Here is a 15,248-nt window from a genome sequence, read left to right as displayed (position 1 = left end):
CTATAAATTGCTTGCTGGTTGTGAATTATTAGTAGCTGATAAGAGACAAGTTGGCTTCTAAGACTAATTCAGCAACCACTAAAGGAAAAGTCAAGGCAAAGACAAGTGGATTCAGATTCTGATAGGCCAGTTGGGTTATGCCGGATAATTCAAGTGAAATCCTTCACTGAAAGAGCATTGCTGGTGTAGTAACTTCATTGCCATGTAAAATGATGTACTCCGATCATGTTCCTATAATGTTTCATTCCTTCAAGAGTCCCAGTTAAAATTTAGAGGAAATTGTTGGGGGAGGGGAGGATTAAAAAAACTAAGGAAAATATTTGCACTGGATCCTTGTACTTTCTTAGTCTTCTGCATTGTTGCAATATGATCGCAAAATCCAGTGCAGCACTTGACAGCGACCACCCAGCAGCAGCCAAAGCCCCTCTGAAAACATAACTTATCTTAATATAATTTCCCTGCCTGAGACCTCTCAGTGGCCTCCTGTCTTACGGTAAAATGGACAATTCTTGCCACAGAGAGATTCTCTGTGATCCACCCCCGCTACATCTCTGTCCACAGCTCTTAACCAGGCTCCTTCTGCACCCTCTGCTCCAGCCACATTGGTCTCCACACTTTTCTTTGAATATATCTAGAATGCTCCTGTTTCAAGGACTTGGCAGATATTTCTCCTCTGCAGGAAAATTCTTCTCCTCAAGAACCTAAAGCTCTTCTACTTTTTTCCAAGGATCTTTTCAAATGTTACACATTCAAAAAGATTTACCCCTGTTCCACCTTAAAAAAAAAAATTGCCACTCCCCATCTCCCCATACTTTAATCCTCTAAATCAAGCTTTCTTCCCACCCCCCCAACCTTATCATCACCTGACATTATATACACATATATACACATTCATGTGTCCATGAACACATATACATATATACATATTCATTTTTAAGATAAAAATGAACCTTTCTCTGGCTTTCAAAGCTTTTAAGCCCTAGCAAAGCCAGAGAACATATAACAGCCATTTACAAATTTAAAGCTTTTTAAGTTAAAGTTTCCCAGCAAAATTAGGAAATAAATGCAAGCTGTTGCATACTTCCTTTGGAATGAAGGAACAGACAGGTGAAGGGGAACTTAAATACATTCTACTCATTCCCCTGCCTTTTATGGTTGAAGACAGGCGATTTGCTTTAGAGTTGCAGGAGGCAAAAACTACTAATTATAGCAAAACTGAAACTGGACTGTGCTCCTTCATTCCAGCACCGTGCCCCTTCATAACATGTTAATTCCTACTTGAGTATTTTTTCTTAAAGTTTCACAATATAAAATATTTCTGATACAGCCTCCTTCAATGTAGAAAAATAAGACTGAATGTGCATTTACTCAGATCAATAAACATCACACTTAGGCAAATCACTGAAGATTACATGTGGTCAGAGTTTTATTGTTTTTAGAATATGGTAATAGCTAGTGGTTGCTATCTTAGTTTTTTGAACATCCACTCTGGTTCAGGCAATTTAGCTCAGTTTCTTCATTCCTCACAATAAACCAGCAAGGTAGATTTTACTAGTTCCATTTTTCAAATGAGAAAAACGAAATTCAGAGTGTCACAGCTCATCGCCAATGTCACACAAACAGAAGGAGTCAGAGACAGAATTCAGACAAGGTCACCCGTGCTAGACCCGTGCTTTCCCTCTTGCCCCATTCCCCTCTGTAGATAACAACGGAGAACGCCAACAATCACTGTTATAATTGAACTTATCTGTCTATGTGAAATTTTCCACGATCATACTGTGACTGGGGTTCCAGGCCAACCTCCGCCACTCTAAAGAAACAAGGTGACAGTGACAAGGTATGTTGGAATGCATTGTTATGAAAGAAACACATCTCTATTTTCTTGACTGGGACCAAGAATACATCAGTCCTGGCCATAAAGAGTTAGAAGAAAAGCCTCCATCCGACATGCCAAATTTGGGTAATCTCTACGCTAGCAAAGCAGAAGGGGAGGAACAGAATCTAAGATGAAAGCGAAGCATTTGCATTTGTTTGCTCGTTTTGCTGGGAACAGGCATCTTGAAAAGCATTACAATTATAATTAACTATTGTGCATTCTCTGGCTTTGAGATGGCATAGAAACATTTAAAAGCAAGAGAAAAGCCCACTGTAAGGGCTTAGAAAGTAAAAAGTAAGTCATTTAATTTTTCTTTCATCTGATGTTAATTTATGCGGAAGCTAATAGCATATTTGTGGCTCTGAGCTGTTCATTGTGGAGAGGGTTTCTCTCTCAGCCAGGCTTTCCAGTGATCCCTGCCAGACAGAGTCATCATCTCTGGGCTCATGACACTTTCTCAGAGAAAGGCAATATGCTGATAAGATCACGTGCTATAGACACACTTAACTGCAAACTGTCTGAAAACTCATGGTATAAAATGTTCTAACTCCTCTTCAGATGTTACAAACAAAACAGCAACCAAACTGGAGGAGAAGATGAAGAAGAAATTGAATACGTGGGTGCAAAGTCAGGTGGAAAGGGGAGTACTGTTGACTGTCGAAGGAGAAAAAAAGTCAAGGGAAGCAGAGTTTTCATACAGGAAATATGGGTTACTTTTAAATCCAAGTAGGATATAATTAAATTGCTGCGTCTTTTGTAAATGAAAAACCTAATTTCACTGCTGCCAAATCACCTACAGAACAGAGACAACAGGCTTGGAGAAATGCAGGGATCTTCAGAAGGTGATGTTTTAAATGAATTAAACATGAATAAAGTAAGTCCCGTAATGACAGTTTAAAGGTCTAATTCATAAAAATGTTATTCAAGTACATTATTTATACCTGCTTTTTGTGGATTTCTGTTCTTATTCATGACTCTTTCAGTGTATGGCCATAATCACTGGCAGAGTGTATAATGGGAGCATTAATCAATCTGAACTAAGGCAAGAATGCTGTATCACCACAATAAAATCCCAGCTATATTAATATAAAGGGTAGAATTTATTGCACAAGACAATTCTCTTTAAAAAAAAGATTGTCTTCCATCTTATGTCCTCAAATACCTACTTTCATTCTGAAACTTGGTATAAGATTAACATTATAATTGGCACAAACTTTTAAATGAAATACTTATTCATGTATGTTATGAAACTTAGAAACTTGGATACTAGGTTGTGATCTTATCGTGACTAAGCCATTTTTGTTAATATAGACTAGGAAATATTTACAAGTAATTTGTATTTTAATGAACTCCTTGTCTGGCACGTAATATCAGATGGTGATGTTTAGCAAATGCCAATTCAATTGTCTGCCATATGCATTTATTCAGATAAGATGGAAAAATTCTCTGCTCTGTAAAATTTCTTCCAGAGAAGTTGAAAGTAATGAAACTTAAATCAAAAGTATCTTTATTCAGAATTTTAAACATGATTTGCATATTTAATATGTATAAACCTTTAGGAAATGGCAAAGGAGAATTCAATTGGTTTATTTCTAACTCTGAAATTATCAAAATCTGACGTCTTGACTTTCTCCTTCTGATTGGATGAGCTATAACAGTACACTGTAGACGCATCTGGACAGAGTGTGAATATATTTCTCCCTACTGACAATAGCTTGTCTCTAAGAGTCATGAATAGCAGTTCTTTATAAATCACACTTCCAACACTGAAAGAAAGTGTTGTCTTTGATCTTGTAGGTAAAAAATCTCTATACCTAAGGGAATGAATTAATTCCAATATTTAATAAGATGCAGTCATTAGTAGGCAACTTAAGCGTTCATACTAGAGCTACACATTGAATTTCTTCAGCATAGTAACAATCTCATACTAGTTCTGGGTGATGAACATCTTTGAATGTTTTTCATCTATACTTGAAATGGAGAGACAAATGACTGAGAAAAGTATTTCCAATATAAGGTAACTTACATTGGTAACTTATATTGGAAATACCTTTCTCTTTGAAGATTAAAAATCAATTGATTTCCAACATTAACTGTACCTATAGCTTTCTCAGATCTGAAAGTACTGAATATCCCATTTCATCCACTGTGTACTTCTACACGACTTTGTTACTTAAAATGAGAACACTTACCAGAAAAGCGTCCAGGGATGTCTAATTGTACATGGCTATGGCTGGGCAGCATTTGAGGTTCCCTCTGTTTCTTAGACCAAGGTTCTCAGATCTCTGAAACAGAAATCTTCCAGAAAGAAGTCTAGAGGCACCACAAACTGCTCTAAGTGTCATCCAGACTTACAGCAACCTCTGAATGCAGAGATAGCTTGAGCATGCTGGTTGATACAACCACTCAAAAAGGGCATGGAAATTATGTTCTCAATGCATGCCAGACAAATGTCACCAGACTCCAAATGTCTGTTGACAAGAAGCAGATTTGAAAAACAGCTAAATCAAATTAGATATTGTTAATGGCTTAGTGTATTATTTCTAATGAAACTGAACATATGGAAAGAAAACCAAAAATAATTCTTCTAGCTTACCTGTAGTATCTTTCTTTAGAAATTATATTTTAATTTTCTGTTTTAGTATCTTACTTTAGGCACTAGACAAACAATTGTTTCAAAAAGCTCAAACTATCTTGTTTATTATTTGTAAACAATATTAACAGCCCACAATGTTATGTACTAATTGTGAGCCAGGCACCATGCAGAATGTTTGATAAACACAATCTAATTTTGAAGGAAGTACTATTATTTTATAAATGAGAAGAATAAGGCTTAGTGAGATTAAATCACTTGCTCAAAGTCACAAAACTGTCTGAAGGCAGAATTGACTTAACAGTAATCCTTCATTCAAAACTTGATTTTCCTTTTATACTAAATTTTGCTAAAGGAAATATTTTAAACTTCTTTTCTAGAAAAAGAAGGAGAAAAGCAGAAAGCTGAGAAGAAAGTGACTCCTGAAATGAAAAAGAAAGGTAAGAAATTTAAAAACTAACACATAAATCAATTAGCATCCTTTCATAGCGCTACTGGTAAAGCTGTTTTTTTCTAGGACGGAAAGTCCCTTAATAATTTTATTGTTATTGTTATTAACAAACAGTCTTGAGATTTATAAATATTCCAAATCAACTTGAAATTGATGAATTTTTAAAAGACAATTCAAGCCTAAACATTTAAAAAAATTTGTTACTGATTATTTTTTTTTCTTTCTTAGGAGTGGTGCTCAATTCTTTCTAATTAATTATTTATTTGATTACATATATGAATATGAAGGTTACTATCCAATTAATTTAGTTTAATAAAATTGTCTATCAAAAGAGTAAATTATTGAATGTATGGGAAAGAAACTGGCTGATTGGTTTGCTGTTTTGTTCTGTTTAGTTGGTTGTTTTCAAATAGTGCATTTGAAGTCCCAAGTAAGCCCAGGAGATTTCTGAGCTTCTGACATGTTTGCAGTGAGCTGATAGCCCAGGGAACATATATTATTTTTAATGTCCTTTAGAAAAATGATTGAATTATACCATAATTAATAATGCCATCTAATGTCGCTTTGTCATGAGAGTTTTTTGACCTTAGCAAAAACTTGCTTTCTTCCTGAAGACAAAGCACACAAAAACTACAGGTCTGTTACAGAAGTGCTGGTTCACTCATATTTGACAGGACCACGGCTCAGATTTAGGATCACTCTATACAAGATGAGTTGGATGTTAATGGCAGTCATATGTGCCCTGAAATATGAGAATTAAACAGATGCTTATAGTTTTCTCATTTTACCAACAGAAAAAGAAGATGTCAAAAAGAAACCTGAGAAGGAAACTGTCGTGGATGTGAAGAAAAAAGGTATTGTCCTTACTTTCTTTGCTTCCTTAGTCAGATTGTGTTCAGGATATTTGTTTAATGAAGGAATCTTGGGGGCAATGTAAACAAATTGAATCTAGGTACATAAATCTGTCCATGAACAGGCTGTCAAAGCAAAAATTGCACTGGACAGAATTAAACAAGGAAAGAAGTTATTCAAGGCTATTGCAATAAGAGAGAGAGACCAGAAGCCATTCTGAACTCAATTTCACTGAAACCACAAACAGGAAAGTTTTTAAGAGCTGGTGTGTGTTGGGGGATTGTAGACCATCTTCATCTCAAAAAGGGAGTAAATTTTCTTTTATTTTCATGTCAGCAGTGTAGTTTTACAGCATGGAGCAAGGCACCCAAGGGAGTTAAGTTCTTACCCTCCTACAGAAAGTGGGAGATGGAGGTACTATCTTTCTTGAGGATTACATTTCAAAGGGATGGCACTCATGGGCTGGAAAAACTGGAAAGAGGTTTTTAAGAAGATTTATATCTTGAAAGAGCAGAGGAAAAATTTACAATTACAAGTTCTCTAATGTGGTCTAAGAAGAGGAGATTGGGAGTCTAAGGTCAGGAAGATACCTGTCTAAGTTTAGTGAAGCTGAGAACTTTGAGGCCAACTTGATCAAGACATAATGAAATTGAGAAGAGCTACATTGTACAATAACTTCACTTTGCAAAGAAGCAAAGATTGCAAAGATAATAATACATTCCACTAAGAAACAGTGTTGTTCAACAGCTTAGATTTTTGCTTTAATTTAGTTCTGCTTTCATTCTTGTTCAAACAGGAATATTGGCTTTTTTTCAGGTTAAAAGTCTAGGTGAAAAAGAGAGTCATCTCAAGTATTATGGTTTGGTGATAAGTGTTTTCACCCCAAATATTTCCTTCACTAGTATCAGTGATGCTTGAAATTCCACCATTAGAGATACTCCATTCCTTTGAGTTATGAAAGAATTGTCCTCTATTAAAATGCAAATCTCCTAGGGTCTGTGTGCATGGGATGACAAACAAATTCCTCTCCACTACCAACATTTAAAGTGAATGAGACTTCCAGATCATCCCTGTGTGATAATGAGCTAAAAACAATGCTGTAGAAAATGAGTCAGTAGGTAAACTTAAATGAAGGTGAGTTGAAGAGAGAATTTCAAGGCAGGACATGGTGCGGGGTGAGCAGGCTGGGCTGTGCGCCATTAGTGAGAACCCTTCTCTTCCCAGGAAGTAATGATGTAGGTTGGAAAAAAAATGTGATGGTGAAGGACTCTGGGAAAGATCATAAGATAGCAAACTAGACATTGATCAGTCTTAGTAAGTAGCAAATAGGAATTATGAAAAACCCTACATCATTCTGTAAATGGGGTAAAACTATTGTAAAACACTGAGTTGCACGATTGCCTGGCTCACAAACTGTCCAGGAAGAGATGGCCATGTGTTCTCTGAGTTTGGGACTTGATTGACAATTGCTTTGCATTTGAATTATTATTATTATTAATTTTATTATTGAATGTTCATTTATTTTGTTTTATTTGAAACATTCTTTGTTTTTCTGGTGAAATATATATCTTATCATAAGAAAGGAAAAACACAATTCTGAGCATATGTTGATACTGAGAAACTGGTTGCTTGAGTCAGTGTATCTGTGACAGCTGTATGATTGAGTGCTAAAGAGAAACAAGGTTCTTCCTGAGCCATCCATTTTATTAAAGTATTTACAGAAGAAAGCTCTGAATTGTAATTGTCAAAGTATTTCCCGTAGGTGTGAACATAACGAAAGCAAAATCACAAAAAAGGCTTTTGGCAAAGCTCAGTGGTGTGTGTGGTGGTTGTTTTGACTGGGCTTTTGTTTTCGAGGGGAAAGGCACCACACTTTTCTGTTCTGTGAGTGCTGGGAAAATCTGATGCTTTTATGCTCCCAGGAGACCTGTGTTATTAGCCCAGCAGTCATGTCAGAGTTAGACTGTGCGCCACTGGCAGGAGGACTGATTACGCCAATATCCCTTCCCGCAAGGCGGGTGCTCATCCACTGGTGCAGACACTGGCCTGGGTGATGGCGCAGCACCTCCGGGGAAGGCTGCTCAGCAAGTGTCGAAAAACAGGTCTTCCTTCTTGGAACCAGTTTTTGGTTTGTTTGCCATTTTACTTTTGATTACACAAAAGACCATTGGCTCTTACAAGTCAGTTCAGCTGCTTAATTAAAATATGTGTAAATTACTTGTTGGCAAGCTCTTAACTTCCAAATACTCAAAATTGTATGTGTGAGGTGTATGTGTGTGAGAGAGACAGACAGACAGAGACAGAGATTCATTAGTGTTGATTTCTAGCTCATGTTTCTTTTTAGAGTTTAATTCTCCGACCATATTTTCATGTGAGAGCAACATACTTTAAAAACAGCCATTTTGAAACTTACTATGAAAGTAGTAAAAATTTCCAGAGATAATGAGAGAAATTGAGAATAACCTGAAATCTTGAAGAGCTGTGACACGTATGTTATTTCTTCCTAAAATAGTCAGAGGAATTTGGCAGAACAGCTGATATTACTACTCTAGTCCCAAGTAGTAGCAAGTTTACAAGGCATAAAATATGTTCAGATGCTTATTTAATATAAAAATTTTATCATGGTATGTTATTATATTTATATTAACTTTTATATTATTTATGATTAATAATGTAATGATACAGTGTACTTATATGTTATATTGTTATTCTATTTTGTTACATTTATATTTTATTATTATATAGATGCAAATGAGCCTAAGGCTTAAATTCTATTGTTTGGTAAATGAGCCTCTACTGCATGAAACTGGTAAATCACACTTTGTTAATAATCTGTTAGGGAAAATGTGGGTGGGGTTTTATAGGATACAAAATTGCCAGTCCATGAATTAATAATGGTTGGAATTAGGTAACTGATACAGTGGGATTCATTATAATAATTTCTTATTTTTTATAATAATTTCTTATTCTTATCAATACATTTGGAATAGTTCATGGTGGAAAAAAAACAAACAAATGTCACTAAATAATATTGAAAATTGTCATACTATGTGAAGTAAGCCAGAAAGAGAAAGACAAATACCATATATCACTTATATGTAGAATCCAAAAATGACACAAATTAATTTATTTACAGAACAGAAACAGACTCAGAGACACACAGACATAGAAAATAAACTTATGGTTACCAGGTATGAAAGAGTAGGAGAGGGATAAATCGAGAGTTGGGGATTTGCAGGTACTAACTACTATGTATAAAATAAACAACAAGATCCTACTGTATAACACAAGGAACTATATTCAATATCTTGTAATAGCCTATAATGAAAAATAATATGAAAAGGAATATATATACATATAACTGAATCACTATGCAGTACACCACAAACTAAATTGACTATATTTCAATAAAAAAAATCAAGAGAGATGAAAAAATAATCACCAGGATAGTTTTATAATGTTATAAAGTATGTTTCACCCTGAATAAATGCTACCAAAAAAATCAAGAAAGGAAATAAAACCTTTTTAAAAACATCTTCCAATGCTAGATATACAAACCACTCTAGTTAATGTAAGCAGAGGGGCTTCTATACGGGCAAATGACTAAAACCTTTGGCTATTTGATTTCTCTACATAAGATCTGCTTTTCCCATTGAGAAATTGCAAAGACTTCTTTATAGAAGCTTGTAGCTTAGTATATATCATTAAATTTTATGCCTTCCAGTCATAGTCTATCATGTTTTATTTTATGAATCTTTTGTAACAAGTTCTTCTAACTACTGGAGCTCAAAATAATTTACATGGCAGATTTCAGACCATGAAAATACATTTACTTGTAATTAAAAGTAACTTCCTTGAAATATTTATGTGTACAGGTACAACTGGCAAGATAACATTATAGTATCCTTCATATGCGTTCACTGTTAAGTTTGTTGGAAAAAGGAAACTTCTGTTTTCCAGACTTGTATTTTGAGATTATAACTTTTCATGCTCATCCCATCTTTTTCTATTTGATTGGAGAAAGTTAGCTCAGATCTGACTTTTGTATTTTACACATAATCATTTGGGTAAGATTTGACAAAGTTATCAGCTTATAATTTTTTAGACACTTCTAAATCTAGAATAATTTTTTTAGGATTCTAGGTATTTTATTGATATCAAGTTATAAAATACAGATACTTCACACACTTTTGAGTGATACTGGGCAATTATTCTAATGTATGTTCTAGATAAAATTATTTTTAAAAAAAGTTCACACAGGTAAACAGTTGGAAATCTGGCAGAAATAGAACCTGATCTAATGAGTAATTCCTAGCCTTGACTTTGGGGTGCTACGTAATTACAGGACAACAGTAGAGAGCTTTCAAGTGTGCTGTTAGCTCCCAGATAGATTAGGTTGTACGTCTGAGTTCAGATGATGGCAGCTCGACTATATTAAAAACATTTACAATGCTCGAATTACTTTGAAGGCAAGAGAATCTATTTTCAAGTTTTTTGTAATCATAAAAATCATGTAAAACAATAGTTGCCGATTCTCTTGAGGGTAAAAGAATTTGTAGTGGAACAATACAGGAAAGTCTGCCAGCTTGTTGCCTAATAAGATGCTTGAGTACATCTTATATCACATCTGGATTAGCTGGAGAGAAGCTACAATGCTTCAGAGACGGTAGGAAGGATTTAGCGTCATGACATGCTGTGGGCTCCCTGAGATAATCCCGCATGTTCTAGCTCGGGGTTTGAACAATACAAAAGTGTGTTTGGTCCCAATGCAAAAGGATGAAAAGGCATTTCGGTTTAAAATAATTTTTTTAAACATTTTAAAACTCAGAAAGGGAAAAGATTCATATTCAAAAATTATTCAAACCTAAAAAAATAAACTAGCATAGAAAGTGATTCTTTTAAATGTTTTGAGTGCTTATGGAAAATCTAGACTACCTCACACTGAAGACAAACAAAATCTGCCATAAACTTGAACGTGAGGAAGCTGTGTTATGTTTTATGAAATACTTTCAATGAGGAGCATTGAAATACATAAGAGGAAAAATAAGTAGACTATGACAATTTCTTCCCTGTATGTATTTGCATGATGATATCTTAAGTATTTCTTATACTCATATTAGATAAATTATTTTTAATTGCAGTTTATATTCAGAATGAATTATTTTCTGAAAAAAAAAAACAGAAACAAAGTAACCTAACATTAAAACAAAATGCTCTCTTGGAAACTTCACAAATTAAATTTTAATGAGACGATTACACAGAGTGGAGTAAGTGATATCAGTTAGAAACATGTTTTTTTAAATTTAAAAATATGGGAGGATTTTGACCAATCTGTTGGGTAATAACATAGCCTGAGTTCCCTTGTGATCTGAAATAATACGTTTAAGCATACGGATGTAAAATATCCCAGGAAGAAAATTATTATATATCTTAAAAGTCTACATGATTTTTCTTCCACTGAAGAAAGCTTGAACATTTTTCAAAATGATATTTCCCTCAATTCTAGCCTCTCTTGGGATTTCAAAAACAAATTCTCAGAATTAACTTAGCAAACTGTGCCAGTATGAGTTCTTTTTATGAAGAGCGTCTTAACGTAATAGTAATAACAGTTAAATTTATTTGCCATCTCATTTAATCCTTATAACAACGCATGAGGTAGATATTATAATGCTCATTTTATAGAAAGGGAAGTCCAGGATTGGAGCAGCTAAGTATCTTGGCTATGGTTACCAGTTAGTAATGGAGACAAGACAGTAAGAAGTTCACTAAATAAAACTTATGGTCTTTAACAACCTGCAAACATTTTTTCCAATTCCAGGAAGTGCTGCTTGTAAGTGGCTTTAGTGTCTTTTTCTTTTCTTTCTTTTTTTTCCCCTCTTCTTTTTTCCCTAATTCTTTGAGATCATATTGCAGACAGGCATAAGGATGAGGGAAAGAAATAAAATATACTATGAGTCTGATTCTTTTTCCTTGTAGAAATTATGTTTTCCTTTCTTCACCAAACAAATATTGAGTAAGTGCATAACATCTGCAAGGAAATCTGCTAAATATTGGAGATCAATCTGGGTAAATCACATGGTTCTTGTTCTCAAAGACCTTAGAAAAGAGGCAAATAGACTTCATAATATACTGTGAGCACTATCACAATAGGGCAGATAAAAGAGTTCACACTAAGATTAAGGCATGAGTATAGAAATTGTGTCTCTTCTCTGGTAGGCGGGTGCCTGTTAGAGATTTAGAACGAGGCCAAGCCACAGACTTATGTAACCTGTCGCTTGATCTAGATGCATTTAACATATTTTTAAACAAGCTGGAGACTGGAGCTCAAAATTTTAATGGTGGTTTATTAGTGAAGATATTTGCTCTCACAGTGGCAGACAATCTAAAATAAGGAATTTATTGCTTTATTCAAATACAGTTCTAATACAATAAACTGTCTTCAAGTTCAGCTTGACCCAGGGTTCAAATGATATCATTAGAATGAGGTTTATCTCTCTTCATTTTTAGACTCTGTTTCCTTGGTATTGGCCCATTTGATTGCAAATTGGCTGCTATCAGTTACTGCCTGCCCTATATCCTCTCTTATTTATGTCCTCTGGAAAGAAGAGTAGATCGGCTTCCTGAGAACGCAAACAGAACATCTGAATTGAGTCATATTGGTCCTTAAGGGCCCATTCTTGAACTAACCTTTGTGGTGAGAGTGAAGGAATAATCTGATTGTCTTAGCTTAGGCCATAGGTCCTATCCCTTAAGCAGAGCAATGAAATAAACTTTGTCCAGGATATTTGGACTGAAATTGGAAGCAAGAGGTTGAGTCCCTCAAAGCTAAGTAAGTATTAAAACACACACACACACACACACACAATAAAGTGGAATAATTACTACATGGGGGAAAAACCCAACAACATGAAGATTCTTTTCGATAAGTTATTTCTAGATAGTAGAAATAAGGATGGTTTTATTTTTTTAATTTATATACAGAGTAAAGTAAAGGACAACTTTTAAAGCTACCATCCATGGAGAGAATATGTAAGTTTTTTAGAAAAGCAACTCAACATATGATAATGTAATGTAATATAATGCAGTCCTCAAAAGGCAAATGAAATTTCAGATTTTAATTAATCAAAAGGTTATGTCTAGAGTGAAGAGTGAAATCCTTCCACTGTACCTTGTAGTATTAGAATCTCACTTGGATAAGTGTCTTTAATTTTAACAAATTTTTTTTGAACAAACCAGACTGTATTCAGAAAGGAGTACTTTGGAAACGTGATGTTTAACGTGGAAGCGAGAAACCAGTGAGAGCATCAATATGTGTTTAACTTTGATGTGCTCTCCTATTTAGGTGAACTTACTCTCTATTACCCCCGAGCGTTAGGACTCAATAGTTGAACTTAACAGATGACAATATGGGATGTTCAAGATTATACAGGGAACCTTTTCAGCCAGTGAAGTCTACCATTGCAGCTGTTCAAGCAGGAGAGTGGGTATCTCTCTGGGATTCATGGAGATTAATCCTATAGAAAGAATGATTATATTAAATTTAAGGATGCTAAGAAGATTGTATTTTTCTAAAATTAAATAGGTTAAATGAAACTGATATCTATATTATTTAATTTTGAAATGAAGATATTTTTATTATCATGGTTCTAAATTTGGCCATATGTCAAAATCTTAGCTGATTATTATTTAAAAAAATGGTCAAGAGTTGGTTCCAGAAGTGAGATCATAGTAAATGTTCACTGTTGCTCACTGTGTATAACCTAAATTGATCCTCTTTCTCCTGTCTGTCTACCATACATAAAGCATTATTCTGAATCTAATCAGAGCATGTTTTATTAATGTCTGCCTAAACCAAGGACACTATGAAAAAAAGGAAATAAAATGCATAACATATATGGAGAAATGGTTAATTGCCCTCAGGGTAAAGAAATATCTTGAGATATTTCAGAAGGGGAATCTCCAATGACAATAAGCTTTGGGTAAAAGGGACAATATAGCAATTACTTATGATGCAAAAGACAGGGAAAAAAGTTTCAGACAACAGAATTTTCAGACTGGAAAGTAGAATTATGATTATGTTTGAGGAAGTTTGCCTGTTACTTAAGAAGGAGGCATGGAGGAGCATATATAATTCTTCTGTAATTAAAAAGAATTTTTTTTTTCCAAAAGAATTTCAGTCTCAAGGAAAAAAAATGTAGCAATTATCTTAGTCAAGGATAGTCCTGTTAGCTAAATTAATCTTAGAATATAAAATCAAAAAGATGAACATATGAAAAGACTAACACTAAAATACATCAGAAGCAGAGGCATATATAATTGTCCTGAAAGATACTGTGCTGATGTAGAGATGGGTACATACTCAAGCTATACAAATTAAAGGACAAAGAAAAAAGCACCATGGTATTGAACATGTGTAATAAGTCTATCAAATGAACAGATGAAATTGTTGGGCCCTCCCTGCCTTAGAAATAAGTATATTCACTAAATTTACATTTATGTTCATATTGCTAGAAATTCATACTAAGTCTTATTATTGCTCCATTGTGCCTCACATGCAGTGGCTCTGTGGACATTTTTCAAGTAAACACTGAGTCTTTTGAAATGATGCTGCCAAGTGATTCTATAACCTATTAGGAATGAAAACTTAGCAGTTCACTCTCTTTTCTGAAACTATTGTTTCCAAGCTTTTCTTTTTTTTTTTCAATTCTTCTTTACTTGTTCACCCTTCTTCTCTGTCAGCTGAATACCTTGCTTCCTAGTTCCCTTAGAAAATAAAAATTAGAAGACAGGTCTCATGAGCTCTAACGATGGAATCCACTAACACACGTTACTCCTCTCCTTATGTCCTCTGCCTCCTTGACTGAATACCATACAATACAATACAATACAATACAATACAATACAATACAGTACAGTACAATGCAATGTAATACAATACAATACAGTACAAGACAAGACAAGACAAGACAATACAGTACAATGCAATGCAATACAATACGTTAAAAGGTTCATACTTATAGGAACAACTTTTGCTCTTGTGCACAATATGCTATTGTCCTCTGCTAACTCAGGAATGTCTCTCCAGCAACCCCTTCCCCTGAAAATTCATCTTAACTTCTGGTCGTTCCCAGCAGCATACAACATGCTATAACCTCTCTTATACATTAAAACAAATGTCCTGTCATTGATGGTTAATTTCTCTCGGATTATTTTTCCACTCCTCAAAGACCCTTTAGAACTAAACTCTTTATGGGTTGTCTACTCTCTTCTCTAAGACTTTCATGTACCCACTACTTTCAGGCTTTTGAACCCACACAGTTCTTGTCAAGGGCACTACAGAAACAGACTCAGAGACATAGTAAACAAACCTGTGGTTACCCAGCGGAAAGGGGGGTGGGAAGGGATAAATTGGGAGTTTGAGATTCGCAGATATTAACTACTATATATAAAATAGGTTTTTAAAAACTTCTTCTATA

The 15,248-nt window shown here is 34.6% G+C and overlaps 1 protein-coding gene across 1 annotated transcript in view; it reads left to right on the top strand.

Annotated features, from left to right (window-relative positions):
* TRDN (triadin) overlaps positions 1-15,248 on the top strand; it is a 303,753-nt gene that overhangs the window by 146,122 nt on the left and 142,383 nt on the right. The window contains exons 11-12 of the mRNA XM_006189572.3: positions 4,850-4,909; positions 5,715-5,774. Coding sequence (XP_006189634.2) covers positions 4,850-4,909; positions 5,715-5,774 — 120 coding nt within the window. The remainder of the gene's footprint in view (positions 1-4,849; positions 4,910-5,714; positions 5,775-15,248) is intronic.

Source organism: Camelus ferus, chromosome 8 (assembly GCF_009834535.1).
Source record: "Camelus ferus isolate YT-003-E chromosome 8, BCGSAC_Cfer_1.0, whole genome shotgun sequence".
Taxonomy (NCBI): Eukaryota; Metazoa; Chordata; class Mammalia; order Artiodactyla; family Camelidae; genus Camelus; species Camelus ferus.
Note: the sequence above shows the minus strand (reverse complement) of the source record. Positions and strands in the feature narration are given on the sequence as shown.